Source organism: Embiotoca jacksoni, unplaced genomic scaffold (assembly GCF_022577435.1).
Source record: "Embiotoca jacksoni isolate LCO1_2020_lvr unplaced genomic scaffold, fEmbJac1.0.p SCAF_26, whole genome shotgun sequence".
NCBI lineage: Eukaryota > Metazoa > Chordata > Actinopteri > Embiotocidae > Embiotoca > Embiotoca jacksoni.
This window is the reverse complement of record NW_027185377.1, coordinates 2307470-2329416: the sequence shown is the minus strand read 5'-3', so window position 1 is coordinate 2329416 and position 21947 is coordinate 2307470. Positions and strand designations below refer to the sequence as shown.

The 21947-nt window shown below is 42.6% G+C and overlaps 3 protein-coding genes across 8 annotated transcripts; 2 read left to right on the top strand and 1 right to left on the bottom strand.

The window, feature by feature from the left end:
• Positions 1-4121: 4121 nt before the first annotated feature.
• Positions 4122-11912, top strand: calcoco2 (calcium binding and coiled-coil domain 2). 2 transcript variants are annotated; one of them, XM_069160091.1, is made up of 15 exons: positions 4122-4190; positions 4702-4891; positions 5092-5194; positions 5648-5808; positions 6744-6857; positions 6939-7064; positions 7146-7235; positions 7317-7414; positions 7761-7830; positions 7993-8160; positions 8257-8487; positions 8750-8866; positions 8944-9160; positions 9742-9785; positions 10452-11912. In XM_069160091.1, exons 2-15 carry the CDS (start codon positions 4715-4717, stop codon positions 10611-10613), a joined length of 1878 nt encoding a protein of 625 aa, XP_069016192.1. In that variant the 5' UTR covers positions 4122-4190; positions 4702-4714; the 3' UTR covers positions 10614-11912. The 2 variants fall into 2 exon arrangements, with proteins under 2 accessions (XP_069016192.1, XP_069016193.1); XM_069160092.1 differs by having other exon boundaries at positions 4124-4194.
• An 85-nt stretch (positions 11913-11997) lies between these two features.
• Positions 11998-16577, bottom strand: snf8 (SNF8 subunit of ESCRT-II). Of its 2 annotated transcripts, none has more exons than XM_069160099.1 (9): positions 16563-16577; positions 15052-15109; positions 14829-14879; positions 14456-14594; positions 14241-14345; positions 13961-14033; positions 13573-13714; positions 13114-13188; positions 11998-12368 (listed from the first exon to the last, which is right to left on the bottom strand). In XM_069160099.1, the coding sequence occupies exons 2-9, from the start codon at positions 15103-15105 to the stop codon at positions 12231-12233; spliced, it is 777 nt and encodes a 258-aa protein (XP_069016200.1). In that variant the 5' UTR covers positions 15106-15109; positions 16563-16577; the 3' UTR covers positions 11998-12230. The 2 variants fall into 2 exon arrangements, with proteins under 2 accessions (XP_069016200.1, XP_069016199.1); XM_069160098.1 differs by lacking the exon at positions 16563-16577 and adding an exon at positions 15208-15359.
• Positions 16375-21698, top strand: msl1b (MSL complex subunit 1b). 4 transcript variants are annotated; one of them, XM_069160097.1, is made up of 9 exons: positions 16375-16473; positions 17125-17690; positions 17809-18008; positions 18154-18515; positions 18625-18689; positions 18799-18866; positions 19265-19389; positions 19485-19557; positions 20034-21698. In XM_069160097.1, the coding sequence occupies exons 2-9, from the start codon at positions 17268-17270 to the stop codon at positions 20122-20124; spliced, it is 1407 nt and encodes a 468-aa protein (XP_069016198.1). In that variant the 5' UTR covers positions 16375-16473; positions 17125-17267; the 3' UTR covers positions 20125-21698. The 4 variants fall into 4 exon arrangements, with proteins under 4 accessions (XP_069016198.1, XP_069016195.1, XP_069016196.1 ...); XM_069160094.1 differs by having other exon boundaries at positions 16399-16473; positions 17026-17690; XM_069160095.1 differs by lacking the exon at positions 16375-16473 and having other exon boundaries at positions 16657-17690; positions 18154-18473.
• Positions 21699-21947: the final 249 nt, after the last annotated feature.

Here is a 21947-nt window from a genome sequence, read left to right as displayed (position 1 = left end):
ACACGGTGCTCCTCACGGGGACTGAAAATCTAAAACGCATGAGGAGTTTGGTTCTCCTCCCGTGAACGTCTGCCTGCACTCTTGACCTGAGCCCGTGTGGGCGACAACCGTCGCGCGGCAGCGTCTCAGCGTCTCAGCTGCTCGCCCTCTGCGTCCTATCTGGTGTCTTGCAGGTGAAGGTGCGGTCAGGTGAAGTCCGGGAGGACCGACGGTGAACAGAACACTGGTGCCGGTGGCATTAAGGAGGGACATCCCTGGTACACGGCGGGAGGCTGCGGTGCTCGGTGACTGTATTCTGATCCAATGATCTGGATAATCCTGGCTCTGAACTGTGAGCTTTACACTGAGCCGAGCCGCCCCGCTGACCTCAGCCCGGATACGGTTACAGCCCCGCGAAGGATTTCTCCACGAGGCTCTCCCAGCAGCCGTTACATGAACGACACCTTTTGTGTTGGCCGAGCTCAACAAACAATGACCAGCTCGAGTAAAAATAAATAAAATAAAAGACTTTAATTGTTACCACGTAATACTCGGGATTTCAGACTACATCTCGACACTAACGATCATCTAATGTCCTGCAGTACGAAACACTCTCTTAGTTACTTAGTAAAAGACATCCTGATAATTAATACAGCATACATCACATTTTTCTATTTACATGAGGCATAAATGAGGTTAAATTAGTTATATAATAGTGCAAAAACTCTAAAGTATTTAATTTGTAATGATCTTAATAATAAATAAAGCAAATCTTTGCACATTTGGGAGGAACGAGCACACAAATGTTCTCTATTTTTACATTAGTGTCAAAATCACTATCAGCTAAATCTTCTACTGAGCACCAACTAATTGTCACTTTGGTTTTAAGCTGTAATTCACTTACTAAAAGCAGCTGAAACTGATCAGTTCAAGTGCAACAAATCCTCTCAAGAAATTTGTTTTGCAGTTTTTTGTTTTGTTTTAGAGAAATGTTGATTGAACACGATTGTTTTGGAGGTTTGTGTTGAAGTGAATCTGGTATTTATTCTCCAGTTGTTGATATGAATGTGATGGAGAAAAAAAAAAAAGTCAGAAACACCTCTCAAAAACTGCACTTCACCAAGAGGCCGAAGCAGGACTGGGACCGAGAACCACCTGTCACTCACCTGCGCCGTTGAGCCTACATCTGTGAGGACAGCGGTGTCGGGAAGATGCCGCCTCGGCCGGCACCTCTTCGGAAAATCTTGTTGTTGTTTTTTTTTCCCCTCAAGAGCCTTTTAAGATGCCGTCACACTCTTCAGCCGACAGACCGCTGGGCAGCATCCCCGGTCCGTGCACCGCCTGCCTCCGGAGTCTGCGGGAGACCGGAGCAGATTTGTACCGTTACATATTGACTTACACGCTCGAGCACCGGATCTGGTGACCAATTATAAACCGCGGGGACAAAACACCCGATCCCCCTCCGTCCTGACGCGGCGGAGAGATGAGGAGCAGCGGACCTCGGCAGGGAGCAAGTGGAGGAGGATAATCCCCGATATTTGTTCACTGAAACGGGAGAAGGGGCTTTTCAGCGCGTCGACTTGTTAAATTTAAATCTGGCGGCACCACGTGTGTTAGAAGAGAACAGGCTGGACGTCCATCTTCTTGGCCCCGAGTTCAAATTCAAGGGGAAAGTGCCGGTCAAACCGTGCGCACGGGGGAGGGGGGGGAGGGGGGGGGGGGACAGGAAGCAGGCGAACAGGTGGCTTTTGTTTCCTGGTTGCCATGGCAGCTAACGAGCTATCAATCAGACGATACGAGCCCCCCCCCCCTCCCCCCCCGGTGATGAGCAAGGTGAAAGGATGGTGCGCAAAATCTGGCGGAGGCTCCGAGGTGGCGCTGAACAGACTGCTTGATTAATCAATCAATCGACATTAAATAATCATCAGCTGACATCGTGCACCCTCCCACGCGCACTTATCTGTGTCCTGTCTTTGTTGTGACGCTTTCAAAGATCACCGGCTGAGCTTCCGGTCAGCTGATCTGAGGACTCATGGCTGCAGGTTGCAGGTGTTTGGTTTGTGTTTTGGGGGAAAGGAGGCCTCTCTGAAGTGCAGGGGGATTACGACGTGATGCGACGATGGTGTCATTTTACAGGGTGATAATAAATGAGGGAATGGGGAGTTTTATTCAACAATAAAGGAAATGAGAACTGTTTTTTTGGGGGGGGGGGGGGTCGCTTAGTTTGGAGGAAGTAAGTACTAAATAAGTACAACTTGGTGTAATATCAAAGCCATTAAAACTAAAATTCTGAGTTATACTCTGAAAGGTCGGTAACTGACATTTAAAAATAAATTAGGGATGGACTGAGAGGATGGGTCTCTGGTGGCCAATACAGGAGCAAGACCTCCAGATTTAAGTCAACAAAACATGATCACAAATGGCCTGCTGGGGTTTATGTCTCCTTGCAGTCGTTTTGCATCTTCTTCATAGTCCCTTTGTTTCTCTGCAGTTATTTTGTCTCTTTTAAGTCCACTTGAATCTATTTGTTTTAATTTTCAACCTCTTTTTGGTTGATTTCATTTCTTGGTGATCTGTTTGCATCTCTTTCTAGTCTTGTTGCATGTGTTTGTGGTCCTTTTTAAGTCTTTTCAAGATATTGTTCTGCATCTCCTTGTGCTCATTTCGAGTTTCTTTTCTGTGGTTTTCTGTTTGCACGTCTTTCTAGTCTTTTTTTAAAAAAATTTTTTTACTCTCTTTATAGTTAATTTAAATCTCTTTGTAATCTTTTTGTAGATGTTCACCGATCAACGCCTCGTGTTTCTGAATAAACGACACAGTTTGAAGGTTTAAGTCGAACAATTTCTCAACAAATCAACGAAACATGGAGGAAAACAACCTGAACGAACCGCGCATCGGCTGTATGTCCCTCGCCGTTGCCGTGGCAACAGAACGCCGTCCTCTCTCCAGCGGGAGCGCCTTTTGCCGCTAACTCCGGTTAGCAACTGACTTCAACGGTCGACTTTAAAAAAAAAACCGGCTGTTAAATAGAGTCGAAAACGTGACGTTACCGTTAGAAAAACGTGCGTCCGTCTGTTCCCGGTGAGTAACAGCGAACCGAGCAGCCGCGTGAACCGCTGCTGTCGTGGTCTCGGCTGGACGCACAGAGGAGCTGTAACCCGCGAATGTAAACATGAATGAACTCGAGCGGCCGAATCACACGCGCGTCCCTGCCGAGCCCGTTTAAAGAGCAGCCAATCACAGGCCGGGGTGTGAGAGTCCGAGGCTCTGATTGGTTGTCGGCTCAGCGATGACAAAAGATGCGTCAGCAGGTGCGAATTTTCAGTTTAGGTGTTTTATATCGAGGAGATAATAATAATAATAATAATAATAATAATAATAATAATAAAAAAAGACTAAAGTTTCATTATAAAGGTCCCAAATTCTGTTTGGAAATGTCTTGCTTGGAAAGAAGAAATAAAATAAAATTCACATAACACTGGAATTTAGACTGAACAATATTCAAATAAGAGGGGATGTAAATTAAGCCATAACAACGGAACCAGATGAGGTGTACAAGGTGAAAGAGTTTGGCTCCCTCTTGTGTTTCTATCTCACACTGTAGGAAAGCGGAAGGAAGACGTTGTTTAAGTTGGACTACATTTCCCATGATGCAGCTGTTTATGTTTACACAGAAATGCGCAAGATGCCTTCATAGGAAATAGAAAATAGAAAATATAGCGACATAATTACTTTGGCGCAGAAAGACCAAAGTGAAATCAAAATTTATCTACATTATGAAAATGAACTAATCAATGAAAGGTTAAAAGTCTTCTTTTTTTTGCTGTTATCTTGTTAACCTACAGTTTTGTTATTTTCATTTAAGGCCTGTGGCTCCACTAAATGTTCGTATTTATTCTTACACTATATATATAAAAAAGTTGTATAGTTTTAAGCAATGTAGATAATAAAAAAACAACAACTACAAAGAGTGTTGATTCAGGGAAATTAAAATGTATATTTAAAAGCCTTTCTTTGGAAAAAAAAAAAATACATTGTTTAAATGTAATGATTAAATCCAGTTGCCTACATGATACCTTTTTACGCAGCCGAGCGTAATGTCGTGTTTACGTGCTTGGAGTTACATATGTCCGAGGAGCACCTGAAAGCAGCACAGAGCGTGACTGAGCAGTGGACAGGGTGGATCTCGGTGCTGCGACGACTGACAGCAGGTATGTAAGTTTAATGTGTTTTTTTTTTTAGGCCTTTTCATCATTATTTTAGGTCTTAAGGAGACTTTGTCTTTAAAACATTATTGTGTATTAGACTAAACCTGTCATGTTCCGGGTGGGGTCTTTTAGGCTTTCTTACTTTCGCTTTCTTCTCCTGTGTTTTCATTTCTTGAGCCTGCTAACTTTAAACGTTTTAAAAGTGATTTTTTTTTTTTTTTTGTGTGTGTGTGTCCCCCCCCATAGGAGACGGGGACACTTTTAAGATAGAGTATTTTGTGTTTTCAGCTTGTGAGAAATAGACTGAGTTAATTACGGATTCGTACTCAATCTGGAAACGAGTGAAGTCAATATGTTAAGTGCGCACAAACAACAACAACATGAAGAAAGAAGACTATAAAAACAGAGGTGCTGCTTTCTGTCATGACACCGGTCGGACACCTTTTGTCCCCAGTCTGACCCCTGAAATGTGGTTTCATCATCAGCATTGATATGTCTTCTCCCCTCTTGGCAGACTGCAGCTCAGCATGGAGGAGGCCCCTACCGAGGCAGCAGCAGCAGCTGACCCCGCAGCGCGCACCTTCTCCCAGGTGGTGTTCGTCGACATCCCTTACTCCTACCCGCCTTCAACCCCCGTCACCGTCTGCTACACCCTCTCTGCCGCCTTCCAGCCCAGCTCCAGGGACTGGGTGGGCATTTTTAAGGTGGGGGAGAACCTTTTATTTTTTTTATTTTTTTTATTATTATTTTTTTTTTTATAAATATATTTGATTTCTGAGTGGTGAATTCTCTTGAGTGTTAACTTTTAATTTTTTTAAAATTTTTTTAAATATAAATATATTTGATTTCTGAGTGGTGAATTCTCTTTAGTTTTAACTTTTTTTTTTTTTTTCCCCATGTCCAGGTTGGATGGAGCACAACAAAGGATTATCATACCTTTGTGTGGGTGGAGCCTTGTGTTGATGTGGAAGGGCAACAGTCAGTGAAGAAGCAGGCTGTTTTCATGGGTGAGAAATAGTTTCACTTTCACTGCAGGGTGAAAAGTGGTTTGTCATGTTTGTCATGTACACTCTTCTTCCTGTTTTATGTGTAAACAGTTTTAATTTTTAAATTTGTTTTGACATCTGAATGGATCTGCACAGAGTGATGTATTTAAATCCTGTATGCAAAAACCACAGTGTAAGATTTATTTTTCTGTCACCTTGATTAAATTTTTGGCACGTGGAGGACAGTTTTTAGACGCTTAAAGTCCAGATATTTACACCTTCGCAGCCTTTTAGACCAGCTGTTTTCCAGACTTTCCCTCCTACAGTGAAGTAATATCTTTTAATGAGCTGTCCTCACAAGATATAGCCTCTGTGTAGTTTGAATTTAGGCTCCAAAGATGTGAAAGTATCATGTTTTTCACAGGAAAGCCAGGAAAAGTTGCAGAGCTGTGATTAATGTCTCTGTGCCATCAGATTATTACCTTCCTAAAGATGAGATCGAGTTCTACCAGTTCTGCTACGTGGACAGGTCGGGTCAGGTGCGAGGAGCCAGCACTCCCTTCTGCTTCAGAAACACGGCGGCGCAAAGCCTGGAGGGCAGCCTGGCTAATGACCTTATGGTCATTACGACGCAGGTACCTGAACGCAACACAGAAGAAGCATGTTAAATTTGGATTAATTTGAGAGATGAGTGGTGGGAAGTACATTTACCAGATTTCTGCATTTTAAGTATAGTTTAAATTTTCATCTCAAGATTCAAGTTGTCTTTACTGTAAAAAGAGTAAAAATAAGTTATGAATGTCAATATTTATACTGTTAATATCTGAACATCTGTGATTTATTCAAGACTTTAATGACTGAGAGGATTTTCAATCCAATTTTATTTTTAAAATGTTCTACTTCCACCACAGTTTTCCTTGTTTTTTTTTTTTTTTATAGATTCAGATTAATAATATAAGCAACAAATTCATTATCATGTACTATTGTATGTTACTACACATCCTACCCAGCCAATTATTATGGCATTATAGTAAACATGGTCACACTTTACAATGAAGGTACATTAAATAACCTTAGTTAAGGCCCTAAAAAGCTTTAACTAACAGTAAACTCGTGGTTAAATAATAATTTACTAAGTGTGTTCATTACTACAGTAATAAGCATTAATGACAATTTAATTAAGCACTTAACTATTGTGTCTAGAATCATTTATTAAGGGTCTTAATTACTATTAATTAAGGCATAAATTGATACTTTGTTAACATAAAACCCTCAATAAATGATAATTTAACCATAAGTAATTAACTTTTAGTTAATGATTATTATATCCTTAACTAAGGCTAATTAATGTACTCTTATTGTGAAGTCTTACCACAAATATTGTTCAGAAAAGGGCCGTTCTGCCTGATGCATATTTTTACTTTATGTTCATTTAAAGTAAAAAAAAATAAAAAATAAAAAGAAACTCAGGACTTTAACTTGTGCTTCTTCCACCACTGATAAAAAGCAGATAAGCAAATAAAAAGTAAATAAAGCTTTTTATTGACTCAATGTATTCCGTTGAACTCAGGACAAAGTCGATCAGAGCGATCGAGAGAAATCTGAACTCCAGAGAGAACTGGATCTGATGAGAGACGAAAACAAAACCTTGAAGAGCTCCCTGCAAGAAGCCGCCGGCCTGAAGGCGAGTTTATCCTGTTTTGTCACTGGAGCAATAAGTGAAATGAACTTTGATAGCTGACGCGGTGCAATTTGACGTGTGCAGGAGCAGAGTGAACGGGGAAAGGTGGAACGGACGCAGCTGCTCCGACAAATGGATCAACTCAAGGAACAGTGTAAAAACTTACAGAGCAACGTGCAGGTGCAGGTGCAAGAAAACGACCGCTTAAAGGTTTGTTCTCAGTTCACGTGTGCTGAAAAACTCTGCGCTGCATCATCAGTGTGAAAAAAACCTAACTGACTTTCCTACCAGGGGGAGCTGGTGGTCCAGATGACGAAGCAGATGGAGATACATCAAAAAAATCAAAGCTTGAATTCAGACGCTGCGCCGAAACCAAACGAGGTGAAGATGGTTTCATTGAAAGGCTCTAAACGTTACTTCGACCACTTCCTGTGCTCATCCTCGTTTGTTAAATCTCTCCAGGAGAAGTACGATCGAGCTGTGAAGAAGATCAACCAGCTGAAAGAAGAGTGCAAGGAGTTGAAGGGGAAGGTCGATGTCCAGAGTGAGGAGATTAACAGGTGAGTCAAGCCTCAACTTTTCTATCCATTTTCTTTTTTTACCATTCAAATATTTTTAGTCCCTCCAGGATTTTCGCTGAGTTTTTGTTGTTCTTGTAATTGTTTAGATCAAAAACGCTTCATTTTGCAGCAGATTTTCTTAAAAAAATAAAGTTGTCATGTAATTTGTGGAGTTTTAAGTGATTTTTGTGCCATAAAACTGCGAGAATTAGAAAGAATCGCAAGTCGAGGTGAAAAAAAAATTGAAAACATCTGTTGAATTAATTACCGTAATTCCCTGGGGGGGGGGAAATATGTTGAATAATGCATATAATTAATAATGTTTTCTGGCATCCGTGCATTGTAGGCTTAATGCTAAACTCAGAGAAGGAGAACGGGAACTGTTGAAAACAAGAGACAACATCCAGCTTCTACAGGTGAGACTGCTTAACGTGTCACGATTTGATTTATTCAATAAAACCTATAAAAAATAGCCTCATCCTTTGAGTTCAGATATACACATAAGCGTGCAAACTGCTCAGAAAGTCAAATACGAGCCATATTAAACATCAGCGGTTTGCGTGCTTTACCTGCGGCAGGTGGACCTTCAGAGCAGCGAGGCGAAGACGGAGCGGCAGGCTGCAGAGCTGCAGAGGTTCCAGAGCCTCTCGCACAGCCTGGACAACGTGAAGACGGAGAACCAGCAGCTACGGGAGCGGCTGTCGCGGCAGCAGATGCTGCAGGACTCTTCAGATGATGACCTAAAGGTAGGGATTGTTGCAAAAAAGAAAAAGAAAAAAGCATTTCAGACCGAGGCAGCACAGCTTCACGATGACGCCCCCCCCCCCCCTCCCCCCCTTCAGGTGCAGTGTGAGACTCTGGTCCGGCAGCTGCAGGACGCTCAGGCGAAGCTGCAGGACACTCAGGCGAAGCTGCAGGACACTCAGGCGAAGCTGTCGGCCCAGATGGAGGTGTCCGGGAGGACTGCGAGATGTGTAGCGTTTCTGGAGCGAGAGCTGGAAGAAAACCGGGAGCAGCTGAAGAGCGTGGTCATGATGTTTGAGCAGGAGCAGCAGAAAAGCAGCAAATACGAGGTGAACTGAGGCACCTGCAGCTCGGTTTGCATTTAGTATGTCGCCAAACGTATGTGGACATGTTTGGTATGTTGTTGTTGTTGTTGTTGTTGTTGTTTTTCTTTGCTGCCAAGTCTAAATACTTCGGGATGCAATGATGATATCAAGCTACTGTGGTAATCACACACACTGAAATGTTCGGTGTCCATATATTTCTGGCCAGATCGCGTGTCGTCAGCTTTGCCTTCTAAAACCTGCGGCTCGTTTCCTTTTTGTTTTTCAGCTGCAGTTCAAAGAGTTGGTTGAACTGATGGCTGATAAGGACATTAAGCTCGAAGAGAAGGAGCAGCTGATCACGCTGGCGAAAAAAGAGGAGGAAGAGCTGGCGAGAGAAAACCAGGTACGTGAACACGAACGCCCGTCGTCACCCGGCACGTGTTGCGGTGTTACTCACCTCGCCCGCGTTTGTTCCATCAGAGACTCCGAGGAGAGTTGGAGGGGATGCGGAGAGTTTATTCGAACATCCACTTGGCTTCTGCTGACTCCCTGTACGAGCAGCCTGACGACAGCTCGCCGGACGGCAACGCTGCAGCCGGCAACGCTGCAGCCGGCAACGCTGCAGCCGGCAACGCTGCAGCCGGCGACGAGCAGCGGGAGATGACCGGGCAGGACGAGCACCTGTACGAACGCATCGGTGAGAAACATGTTGACTAATTGCAAAGGAAACTTTATTTTTCCAGAGAAAACAACCTGTGAGAGGATACAAATTTCGTTTACCCCTAAAAGTTTTTGCCGCACTGCTTATACAGATTTAACTTTAAAGAAACACTTTAGATTTTTTTTCTTTAAGTGTGGTGGTATTAAATGTGTATTTGTTAGTGTATTATTTAAAGAAGCTGCACTGCCATGGAGAATAAACTATGTCTTAATGTGGACGGGGTCAGGAGGAAATATATTTTATTTACCTAAAAAGACACAGCTAATTAAAAAGAATTAAGATCAATTTAAGTGTAGGCTATATTAGGGATATTTTCCCCACTTTACATTCTTTACTTTCCCAGTAAGGAAGTGAGTCTTTATATCCATCTGTGGTGTCTTCAAAAGGCACCAGACTCCATTGACAAAAACAGTCATTTTACTTTGAGTTGTTGGTCGAACGCTGTAAATAATAAACAGATAAATCGGTGATAAAACAACACTTTGCTGCAGCCTCAGACTAAACAACCAATAAACTATATAATATCTGGTGCTAACCGCTTTTCCTTTTCCTTGCAGCGAGCCTGACAGAGACACAGGAGGAGGAGGAGGAGGAGGAGGAGGTGAGTCTCATGATTATTATAGAATTAAACCTCTGCTGTCTCATCACACACATCAGTACAATCCAAAACACCTGTGAGCTGGTCATCTGTCAGTGTTTTATACTTTAATCCTTCCAGTCAGCGGCCACTTTATCAGCTACACCTGCTTGTGTGGATGCTAAAATCGAATCGGCCAATCACCAACAAGCATGCAGACATGGTGAAGAGGTTCAGAAATGTGACTTAAGGGGTTCAGAAACTGTAGAGAGGGAAAAAAAAAAAACAATACAGCAAGGAGCACTTCTGTGAGGGAAAGAGGTCAGAAGGGGAATGGACAGACTGACAGGAAGAAGGATGCCGAGGTTACAGACTCACCAGAACAGGGCAGAAGAAAACAAGGAAAATGTCACATCTCCATTTCTGCTGCCACGAGCAGACAAAGCATCAGAATTTGGCATTAAAAACCTGTTTGCAGGGGTGTAACGGTGTTACGAATATTTGAAAATGATAAAATAAGCTACATTAGAGGTCGGGAACAAAAGAAGTTCCGATTTTCCAGCTGGTGTTCCCCTCAAATCACATATAAAAATGTTTTATAATTAAGATTTCAGGCGACTGCAGGCTAGCAAAAAAATACTTTAGACCTTTTGTAAATAAAATGTTATCTCTCAAATCCCGCCATTGCAGTCGCTGGTGTGCGATCTCTGCAATGAGGGCTTCCCCGGCATCACCCGCCGTGAGCTGAAACTGCACGAGCTCAGCCACCAGGTGTGTCCGGTGTGCTCGATGATCTGCGACCACCTGGAGCAGACGGTGTTCGGGGATCACGTCTACAGCCACGAGATGTGAGCAGAGAGAGCTGTTCACAACTGAATGTCTTGACAAAAAAACAACAAATCTGTCTCACACACACACACACACCTTCACTTTGCATGAATGTTGACTGTTCTCCAGAAGGATTAAAGCTTCAAAGTGTCCATTACAGGAGCTGAAACCGGCTCGCCGTCACGGCGAACATCCAGTCCTCGTTTATTTTGGTCGAATGACATTTAATCTCAGCGACGATAAAAGAGCAGATTGTTTTGAAATGTTATGTTTGTTACGATAGCTCCAGAGTTTCTCTGTCAACACCCCAGAAGATAAAAAAAAAAAGTTTGGATTTAACAAAAGAAACTGAATTTATCGCAGCAACCAGCTTTAACAAAGTCCCAGCAAGCAAAAAAAAAAACAACAACTCTTCTGTTTTTTTTAAATCACTGGCAAAAATCCAGCACAGACACACAGATTGCATGTGTGTGTTTAGCAGGTGGTGTCAATCATCAACTCTTTAGCTCAGGTCACTCACAACAGTCCTGACTTTCAACATGACGTCCGTTCAACCGGGTTCCCACTAAAAGTCAAACTGCCCTGAACAGACAAACAGCAACATTTCTGTTAAAACCCGGCCGTACGTGCTTCTCTTTGAGCCGATATTGAAATAACTAATTTTGTTGCAGAGGAAAATAAATTGATCTAACAATAACAGTAATTAGCTCGCGACCGAATAAGCTACATTTTTTATTTCTGTCTGCGACCACTAATGATGCCGAATATACACACTGACAAAAACTAACGTTGCAGCTGCATGCATGGAAAATATTACATTGTGATAAAAGGCCACTAAAATTTAAACATGCAAACTAAATTCCCTGATTTTCCATGATTTGGGCCCAGAAGATGATGAAATTGCCTGACATCCCTTGACCCTTGACCCCCGGAAACTATAGGATCAGTTAATGAACAAACCAGTTTATTAAACTTAAGGTACACTTTGGAAAACAGTCAGCAGTGAAGTTAACACGTTTGTTGTAAATGGGTTAAAATTTTTAAGTGATATTGTCCTTCAATTAAATGGATTTATAATTAAAAACAAAGGACATAATTTGAAAAGTTAATATATTAGCCATAATGATTTATTAACAGAACAGCTTTGCACTTTACCAGAGAATCTAATTCTGATCTACTGTAACCAGATTTCTTTTGGCGCTTAATCGAGTTTCTAATTATGTAAAATGTTGCGCAATGTAATCAGTCAATTAATTTCAATGATTTGTTCAATTTTATTTGCATTTAAATGATTCTGCTGAACAATAAAAACTCGTACAAACAGCTGAAATAGACTTTTTCTTCAAAGATTGATATTTATACATGAAATTTTTACTGTTTATGTTTTGTACATTTAACAACCCCCCACCCCCTCCCCATAAAGTGACACCACCAACTCCACCTCTGTAGTGGGATCTGAACTCGAGCTGCTCTCAGTGGCTCTCTAATTATCTTAACTGTCCCGGTTGGAAAGTTATTTCCTCCTCGTGTCCAGAAACAGATCTCAGAGCGAGTTCACCACGTGAGCATCCTTCCCGGCACGTCCCGGTTTGTTTACCAACATGTCTCTTGACACCGTCACACGGCTCGCCGTCCATGTTCCTACGGTGTCATCTGATTGGCCTCCTCCGGCGTGACATCGCGGGACGTGAGCTCGGAGAAGAGGGCGGGCAGCCAGTACTGAGATTCTCCAGCTGCTTGAGAGTCCAACCAGGCCAGGCCTTCTTTCAGCAGGTGATCCTGGAAACATCAGAGTGTTTTATACAAATACAGAACTTTTAAGACACAAACAGAATGTAAGGTAATATCTGCATCACAAAGGTCATCAAAAAATATAAAAGAATGATTAAAACTGACTATATGGATTAAGATTATTTGTTGTTATATCACATTTTAAGTACTTCCCAGCATTATTGAACAATAAATCATGGTTGCAACTACTTTAATTAATCAATTAAGCTTTTAATCTGTGACAGACAGTGAAAAACAGCCAATCACAATCTCTTAGAGAAGTCCAAAACACAACATCAATTACATCGTCACACAAGACAAATAAAAAGGTGAAAATTCTCTGATTTGAGAAGCTAAAATCAGACATTATTTGGCATTTATTGCTTGAAAAATGACAAACTGTCAGAGAAGGTTAGTAAGAGGAGTTTTCTCTTCATTGTTAAAGTGTTTGTCGTTGTTTTCTGTGCAGATAAAACACAAGTCTCCTCTGGGGCTGCTTTGCTATCATTTTTATTATATGCTAAATATTTAAAGTTTCTTAAAGTAACAGCTACCTTCGTCACTACGGTAACCAGCAGTAGTTTTTTTCTGTCGCAACAACACCACTTGTAGTTTAGTATTAAAGGTTTATAAAGCCCACAAACTGATGCAAAAACACTTAATAGGTAACTTAAATGCCTTCGGCAGGCAATCATATGTATTTGAGACGTTTCTAATTTATAACTGAATACAATTTTTGCTAATGTTCACTCACCAGGACGTGACCCGCTCGTTCCTTCTCCCATTTCAGACTGTCCTTGATCTCACTCACTGTAACATATCCCTTTTTCTACAAACAAACAAACAGACATCATCAGCCATTAACTCTCTTTTCAGAATAAAAGCTCTTTTTCAGACAGACAAATGTGCCGTTTCATCACTCTGCTGTGGTCTTCATAAAAAACATGGTGGAGACTTGACCGGTGATTAAGTTTCAAAGTTAAAGTGACAGACTGCTGACTGATGATTTATATATAAACATGCCATCACTTTCAGAAAAAGAAGTGCATGTCTTTACACCGACGAAGATTTACACAACCGAATGTTATATAAAGACCTCAAACTGTACTGAGAATCTCACGATATCAGAAGAAAACGTATACATAAAAAAAAAATAGTCAACAAACAACGCGCGTCCTGAATTTGGTGTAAAAACACGCGAGCTCGGTGTTACCTCGGCCAGCTGGAGGACCACGGTGTGGTCCATGTTGAGCTCTGCGGGGACCGACTGCACCAGGTAAGAACCACCGACAGGAATCATCCCAAAACCGTTCCCCATCACCTTCAGCTTCTTTATGGCTCTCATCAGGTCGTCTCTGGGGAGCAACAGATTCAGGCATCAGAAGAATCGTACAATTTACACCTGATACGATGAAATGATTCAAATAATTAATTTTAAAGCCCGTTGTGTCACATTCAGGTCGAGAAGACGGACTTGACTTCAAATACTTGCTCACGAAGGTCGTTGCATCCCGCCACTTCGTGCACATTATCGAGGCGCGTTTTATTCTGGACTTTTTGACCGCACATCGAACGCAACGTATCCGATCAGGGATACTCACTGGCTCACGTCCTGAGCGTATTTCCCTCGTCCCTTCAGCACTCTCTGATGGAGCTCGTCCAGAGTAATGAGCCCTGAAAGAAAACCGGTTTTATTGATTTCAAACCATTTAAAAAAAACAACTTGATATCAACATCAGGCTGCGTGTTTCATGAGTTCATTTATTACACTTTCCTGCTGCTGACGTGCACCAAATATTGTCAAAATATTAGCGATGGCATTTGAAATCTAAGCACAGCATTGAACAATCAAATACAAAAGATCAGAGCCAAAGTACAAACCTCCATTTCTGTGTTTCAGGGCGAGGCACACTTCGATGATCTGCACGCCGAGCTCGTAGTAGAAATCACCGACTCCGAGCATCTCGGACCAGAAACCTTTCCCGGCTGTGGAAAAAAGAAGGAAGAAACTTAAAAGTTTTATTCCACTTTGAAAACACACAATAAAAAAAGGGAACAGTTCGTGCATAACAGATTATATTCCAAATGCTTCTCACAGGCGAGCGGGTCGACGCCGATGGTGGCGCACATCTCCTGAAACTGGACCCTGAACTGCGGGTTCTTGCGGATCTCTTGCTTGTGTTTGCTGGCGAACTCCTCCAGGTGGGACTGAAAGGTTTCCAACTGTTTCGACATCTGGCAAGAAAAAAAACCAGTAAACATTCAAGTGAATATTCATATGCCTTTAAAATGCATATTGCTTAGTATTTATTTGCATTTTATCGGTTTCTTACGCATCTCATTTCTGCATATATTTTTAAATGTTCCTTTATATTCGTTTTTATGTTAAACACCATGTAATTATCTGGCTGTGAAGCACTTTGAGCTGATTTTCTTGTATGCAGCTCTTCATGAAGGACAGAAACTCACCTGGACAATTTGGTCCTCAGCCATTACAGTTCCTCTTTCTTTATATTTGGCCTAAACGGAAAATAAAAAAAAATCACACAGGGTTAAGATTAATCACACGGTGTTTACATTACATGATAAAACAAAAAGGTATGAATTCATCAGTTAGTTTACACAAAACCTTCCTAAATAAATGTTTTAATGACTTTTAAAGCACAAATATTCACAATAACAGTTCCGTCACCTCTGCGAGCTTCTTTTTGGCGATAGCTCCGGCACCAACACCTCTGCGATGCATCTTCCTGATGTTTGGTACAAAAATAAAAATATCACTAAAATATAAACTACGCGTTTATTTCAGCGACGTACAACTGTAACAAAAATAATTTCCGACATTCACCAGTTCTCAAACGTTTTACACCTCGACGCGCACTTCTTCGGTAATGTCAGGTTTTACATCAGCAATCTGCTGTAACTCTTAAAAAGTAATTACAGGAAGAACTGTGACATTTTCCGATGGAGCTCAAAATGTTTGGTTTCAAGCAATCTACTTCCGTTTTGAGAATGAGGAAAAATGTATTTCCGGTTACCGAAATCAAAAGGGATTTTTTTTCTATAGCGCCCCCTGATGTCCAGGCGGCGACAGTACACCAGTACATTTATAAAAACCCAAAAACCCACGTTAAAATTCAAGATGGTCCTGAAATATTTGACTCAAGCTTTACTGCAGTTTATTTAACCGAGTGGACAAATTCAAAGCCTTTCTTTCTTTATTATTGAAAGGCTTTAAATTAGTTTAAAATGGGAACAGTCCTTTCTTGAATTTAAATAGGTAATTATCACAAAAAAATTATCATCTGTTGTAATTTATATGGCTGCAAATAATGATTGCTTTCATTATAGATTCAATTTTTTGTTTGTTTGATTGATTTTTTTGGTGTAAAAACATAAAAACAATATGCAGAACGCTGTTTTTCAGAGTGTTCAATTATTCTGTTATATTTTGATTTCACTACTTGTGCTTTAATATTAAGAGATCTAATTGGAGCTCATTTTAACCACTTGATCTACTGATAGGTAGTTTATATATAAGAATGTGATTGTACTGTATGTTTTGAGAGCATCATCCTAATCTGAAAAGCACTATTTATAACGGTTGGATGTAAATAATGTTAATCAAATTAAACAAATGTAGAGGAGTTAAATGAAGCAGCTTTAATTCATTTGGGGTTAAATAAAAGTACCCTCTACGTCACCACTGCTTCGTCACCAAACCACGCCCCCTGCAGTTAAACATTTTATTAGATAAATTGGGGAAAGGTTTCTCGCAGGATTTTTTTTTTTTTTTTTGGTCTTATTACCATCTGTGTAAATTCACCAAGTCGGTTTTCTGCCACAGGTCAATAATTAATAAAGACGAAGCGAAACTGCTCCATAATGACGCCACCATATTGTACCGTCAGTGCAGTAAAATGACGGTGCAACTTGGTCGCGTCGTCATGGTGACGTGTGGCGCCCCCTGCTGGCGCCCTTCCGGTGGAGCGCTCCGAAAAAAACAAGAAATGGCCAGCCAACAAATTACGCATGCGCAGTAGTGGGCGCTTTAAAACAAGTCTTGAGGAGGGAACATGAAGGCACTTTCAGGTGGACTTGAATTGTAGTCGAGGTAAGCGCAAAATACACAAACGCATGCTGCTGAAAAACAGGTGAGGTCCGAACAATAAGCGTCGCGACGCCTCGTTTCACCCGACTCACCGCGGAGCTGCGTTTCTGTTGGCTCAACGAGCCGGCTAACGTTAGCCAGCTAGCTAGCTGTTATTGTTTTTCATGATTTCGCGAGACCCAAAATGGAGGAGACGGCTGCTGCCAGTGTCCTACACAGCCACTCCCGAGTCCTTGTTGGAAGCCCTCTCGCTAAAATGTCCACCCTGCCGCATTTTACGAGTCAAATCCCTCCTAAACTGTCTTGTTTTTTTTTTTCTCTTTCCCAAATTAGCGCCGCCGTGTCCGGACAGCAGCGCTGATGTCGCTTAGCTTGAATATTCAAACCCGGCGAGCGCTTTCAGGGACAGAAAGGGACCCGGGATCCTGCAGACTTTACTCGTCTTCGGGTTGTCCAAAGTAGGGGCGGGGAGATGTGTGTCTTTTTGCTCCCAGACGCGCTGAAACGGACAACAATAACTCGACAAAACGTCATTATTGTTCTTTGTTTTTGCAGCTGCCAAGTTCACGCTTGAAGTGGCTGCGGTTTAGGATGAGGATGAAAACTCGGTTGTGTCCGCCATGACTCTGAGGTCCACACTGTTTCCCCATACAGGGTTCAAGCAGGGCGCTGACGACGCGGTCGCCGCCGCGCGTCCTGCGAGCGTCAAGAGGGAGTCCTGCGACCTCGGGACAGATGTTCAAGACGTGCGAGGGGGCGAGATCCCGAGCGAGTCAGAGGACTTAGACCGGAGTTACATGACAAGCAAAGTTGCCCTCGCTGCCACGGTTGCAGAAGCAGTTCAAGGAGACAATAAAACTGTGGGGATATTGTCCCCCGTCAGACCGATGGGGGGTGAGGGAACCCCGGTGAAAGGTAAACCCCTCTCAGTTGACAACATGGATAACCCTCAGATGGCCGTGAACAACAACCCGAAGGACGCCGGTGCCGACGACAGCGCCAAGGGGGGGGTCATCCCCGGAGTCCTCGGCACCGCATCCATCGAACTCTCGTCTGAGGGCAAGTGGAGGAACATCAGGAAGACGCCCGCCAACCCCCACACGCAGGCCAACTGTCTCCGGCAGATTCTGCTCCTCCAACTGGACCTCATCGAGCAGCAGCAACAGCAGCTGCAGTCCAAGGACAAGGAGATAGATGAGCTCAAAGCAGATAAGGAGACAGTACGTAAAATATATATCTTAAGCAAATGTTATTGTCGTACACAACGTTTTCTTTTGGTATGCCACAAAACACACGTTAAGATTAAAACATTTTTTTTTGTTTTTCCCTCTTTCGCAGCTGCTTGCACGCATCGAGCGCATGGAGCGTCGCCTCCAGCTCACGAGGAAGGACCCGCCCCGGGACAAGCGCCTTTTCCAGCCGCTGGAGCCGTGGACCCCTGACAAAGAGGACATGTGGGATCTGGACATGGAGGAGAGTGCACAGGCCAACCCGGCCACCACGCTCCACTTCAGTCGGGGCGGCAAAGGTCAAAAAAGGTCAAATAAAAACACCGGCAAACACAGCACATAAGGCATAAATATAATCTGCTGTATTCAGCTTTTTTTTTCTTCCAAAGTTCATAACTCAAGTTTCTAGCGATACACCTCCATTCTTATTTTTTTCTTCTTTTTGCGCTCACAGGAAATCTTGCTTCGGAGATGCAAAAGCTCAGAAATCTCGGGGTAAAAGTGCCAAGCTCAGCCCCCAGAAGACCGAAATGCAGCCCGGCTCTCCAAATCAAAGAGAGCTGCGCAGTAAGGAGACCCCGGAGAAAACGATGGCCGTGAGGTCAGGGGCAGAGAGGGATAGTTTGCTCCCGTGCAAAGAGGAGCCCGAGCTGAGCTGTCAGATGGAAGATCTGCCCTTCATGTCGACCACAGAGATGTATCTGTGTTGCTGGAACCAACCTCCTCTGTCCCCTCTGCGGGAGACTTCTCCAAAAAAGGAGGAAGAGGTGGCCAGTGAGTGGACTCCTCATGTAGTACATGATATGCTGATTGTTTGTAAGCGTAACCTATATCCTATATTTTCAATCACTTTATCCTCCACGCATACTGAACCCGCGATCTATCAGTGACTTCCTGTCCCTCCTTCTTTTCCCGCCCTGCGTAGTTCCTTCTTGGAGGGAAAATTATATCGAGCCCTTGGACGAGGACTCCTCCTTCAACCCCCCCGAGGTGAGACGCATCTGACGTGGGGAAAATTATACCTCTGAAGTTACCTCACTTTATACCTAAAAGTATTTTAACTCGCATATTAAACGTGTGAACTTGTGTTCCCATCAAGCCGCTGGATGACGGAGCGTTTTCGAAACGCCACATGAAGCTCGAGTTGGATGAGAAGAGGAGGAAAAGGTGCCAAAAAAAAAAACTGGTTTCAGATTTTATTACACGTCCTGCTTCTTGAGATCTCACAAGAGCTAATTTGCTTCATTAAAGATGTCTACACATATTTAAAGATATTTTACAGGTGTAAGATGACATTTTACCAGATATAACAGTCAATTTTAAACAGAAAATATCTATTTAAAGGCCATAATATTTGTAAGAATGTGTAAAAAAACAAACCAAAATGTTTTTACATTCAAGAAGCTGGAATCAGAGATTTTATTTAAGAATGACTCGAAACAAAGAATCAATTATCAAGATAGGTTAATTGTCGCAGCTTTAAAGTGAACACGTGGCTCGCCGGCCCTGTTTCACTCTGTAGGGAGGTGCTGTTATGTTTTAATTGACCTCCTGTGTGTTTTCAGATGGGACATCCAGCGAATCAGGGAGCAGCGCATGTTCCAGCGTTTGCAGCAGCGCATGAACAGGAAGAAAACCGTCCCGGAGACCGAGCCAGAGCTGTCGTCCTTCTACCCCGACACCGAAGACGGTACGTCTGCCTCGTTCGGCAGCTCGTAGTAGTAACCTGAATTCAAATTCAAGAGATTTTTTTTTTTTAACTGAAATCGTTTTATTTTCTTGCAGTTGAAACTATCGTGATCACTCCCTTCCTGCCCGTGGTTGCGTTCGGCCGGCCTCTCCCCAAACTCACACAACAGTAAGTTAGCAGGGATCGTGTGCGAGCTGGGACACTGAAGTTACTGCAAGAAGAACATCTATATTTCTCATTGCGTATAAATTCGGATTTCCACTTTCTTTTTGATCATAAAATCAGATGTTGGTGCTATTTTATATCTTGTGAACGTGTCCAAACACTCTATTAAGTATTAAGCAAAAGTGCTGTTTGGACTTCAGCTCCTGTCGTACGTCCGCCTGGACCCCTTTTGATGCGGAAGAAAATACAGAGCGGTCATAGAAAAACCTGTTTGATACTGAAAATCACTAAATGATATTCTTATGGAGGTCAAGACTGCAAATAACAGACAGGAAATTACCTTTTAAAATGAATTGGAGTGGTGCGGAGCTGTCAGGGAGATTTGTTGTTGAGGTTTGTGATACGCCGACTGGTGATAAATTAACATAAGAGTCTCATTTTAATGCCTTTTTTTTTTTTCCCTCTCTCTCTGTTTCCAGGAACTTCGAGCTGCCCTGGCTGGACGAACGGAGCCGATGCCGCATCGAGGTGCCCAAGAAACACACGCCTCACCGGACCTGTCGGAAGTGAACGGCGGAGAGACGCTGCTCCACAGTCGGATAAGAAAAAACGCCACATCCGTCTTGCCTAGAGAGAGAGAGGGGGGGGGGGTGTTTGGGTGGTGGTGGTGGTGGTGGGGTGGGGGTGTCACAAGTCGCTGTGTATAACTGCTGTTGCTTTCAGTCTCTCCGGCCTCAACGCGTCCCCCTCAGAGCAGCTGATCTCCTGCAGAGGAGACGGCTGCAGCCCCCCACCCCCCCCCCCCCCAACCCCCCCACCACACACACACCCCTCCCTCCCATGTCAGCAGCTGCCGTTGATCACACATGTACCAAGAGTTATATGCATGTTCTGTAACATGTTGTCGGAGCTGCTGCACCATCCAGAAGTTTCTTGTCACTTTTTATGCATCGTCGTTCGACAAGACAAACCGAGGGGGGGGGGGGCTGTAATCTTGAGCGCAGCACACACGTCGGGAGGCGGGGGGATATTTGTCGCCATTTTTGCCTGAATATAGAGCTCGAACTCTTCATCACGAACAAAACAGATGCATCTTTTTATGCTCGGGGGGTTCGTTTCACCGCACTTGTCCTCCCTGCTTAAGTGGGAGGAAGGAAAAAAAATCCGACTATCATGCTGTGTGTTACCTATATTGTCGTTCGCACATAACTTCAATACGATTTTATCAATGTTAAGTGTGATATTAGGAGTTTTGAGCCAGCATGATTCCATATATTAAAAAAAAAACAAAATAATTCTTGAGCCAATCCGATGTCGAGGAAAATTTAGTCGTTTGCTTCTCAAAAACAAAAGGAAATTAGACGGGCGTTGATCTGTTCCCTGTTTGGTTCCTTTCTTCTTTTTTTTCTTATTTAATTAAAGTGAGTTGCATGGACTCTTATTCAGCTGTTTAAAAAAGAAAAGAAAAAAAAAAAAAAGATGGTAGCATGGCTTCACCCCAGAATGGAGAATAATCTCTGCTCATCGGGCGACAAATAAAACTTCAAAGTATTGTTCTTGAACGCATGACGTTTGGCTGCCGTGTTCAAGCTTCCTCAACGGGCCATCTGATAATAAGTACAGCTTTGATCTCGTGTTTCCAGACTTTTAACAAAAGCGCTTTACATCCAGTAAAATACCAGGCGAAGTTCTGTTTGCGCGTCGGAGCCGCTTTTAGACAATAAATAAGCTTTTTCTAGCTGTAGTTCTAGCGACGTTCGCCGGTATGCTCTTTAACACGCTGCCAGTTAATCTCTCCCTCTCGGAGTTAAATCTCGGTCACAATCGTGGTGTTTTGATTTTGTGTGTTCGCTCAACCTACTCGACGTACGACGCCGACGGCTTTTGCTGCAGCTTCCAACACTTCTACGACTGCCGGGCGAGCGAGGCGGAGGCAGAGATTCGGAAAATACAGAAGTTGATTTTGTTTTTTTTCTCTGTACATAGCTTTCAGAAACAAATGTACATAAAACATGGCTGTTATTTTTTTATTATTTAATGTTGGAAGTGTTGAGTACATTCAATATTGTTCTATGATTGTATGTTGACAAATTGACAGTTTTGAAAGTAAAATTCTTTTGGAATAAAAATAAATATGTCTACGATACGGGGATCTGCTCGTGTTTGTTTTTGGTTTAGTGAGAGTAAGGAAACAGTCTTAATGCTGGATTATACCAAATAATTATGATTTCTGAGATTTTAATTATTTAATCCCAAAGTTTTCCTCAATTTTGAGGATAAGAATATTTCTCCCTTGACTTTTTTACTGCCTTTACTGATTTTATGTTGGTTAAATGAGAGAAATATTAGGTTTTTTTTTAATGATGACTGTAAATTTTCCACGTCTTGTATAC

Bases quoted from the DNA above. Each gene is read 5' to 3' on its own strand.
- snf8 (XM_069160099.1), bottom strand. From the start codon at position 15,105: ATGCATCGCAGAGGTGTTGGTGCCGGAGCTATCGCCAAAAAGAAGCTC. The intron at 14,034-14,240 runs GTTTGTACTTTG...GTTTTCTTTCAG, and splicing joins CCTGAAACACAGAAATGGAG to GGCTCATTACTCTGGACGAG. The intron at 13,189-13,572 runs GTAACACCGAGC...GTTTGTTTGTAG, and splicing joins TGGTCCTCCAGCTGGCCGAG to AAAAAGGGATATGTTACAGT.
- msl1b (XM_069160094.1), top strand. From the start codon at position 17,091: ATGACTCTGAGGTCCACACTGTTTCCCCATACAGGGTTCAAGCAGGGC. The intron at 18,009-18,153 runs GTCAAATAAAAA...TTGCGCTCACAG, and splicing joins GGCGGCAAAGGTCAAAAAAG to GAAATCTTGCTTCGGAGATG. The intron at 19,558-20,033 runs GTAAGTTAGCAG...CTCTGTTTCCAG, and splicing joins CTCCCCAAACTCACACAACA to GAACTTCGAGCTGCCCTGGC.
- calcoco2 (XM_069160091.1), top strand. From the start codon at position 4,715: ATGGAGGAGGCCCCTACCGAGGCAGCAGCAGCAGCTGACCCCGCAGCG. The intron at 5,809-6,743 runs GTACCTGAACGC...CGTTGAACTCAG, and splicing joins TTATGGTCATTACGACGCAG to GACAAAGTCGATCAGAGCGA. The intron at 9,161-9,741 runs GTGAGAAACATG...TTTTCCTTGCAG, and splicing joins GCACCTGTACGAACGCATCG to CGAGCCTGACAGAGACACAG.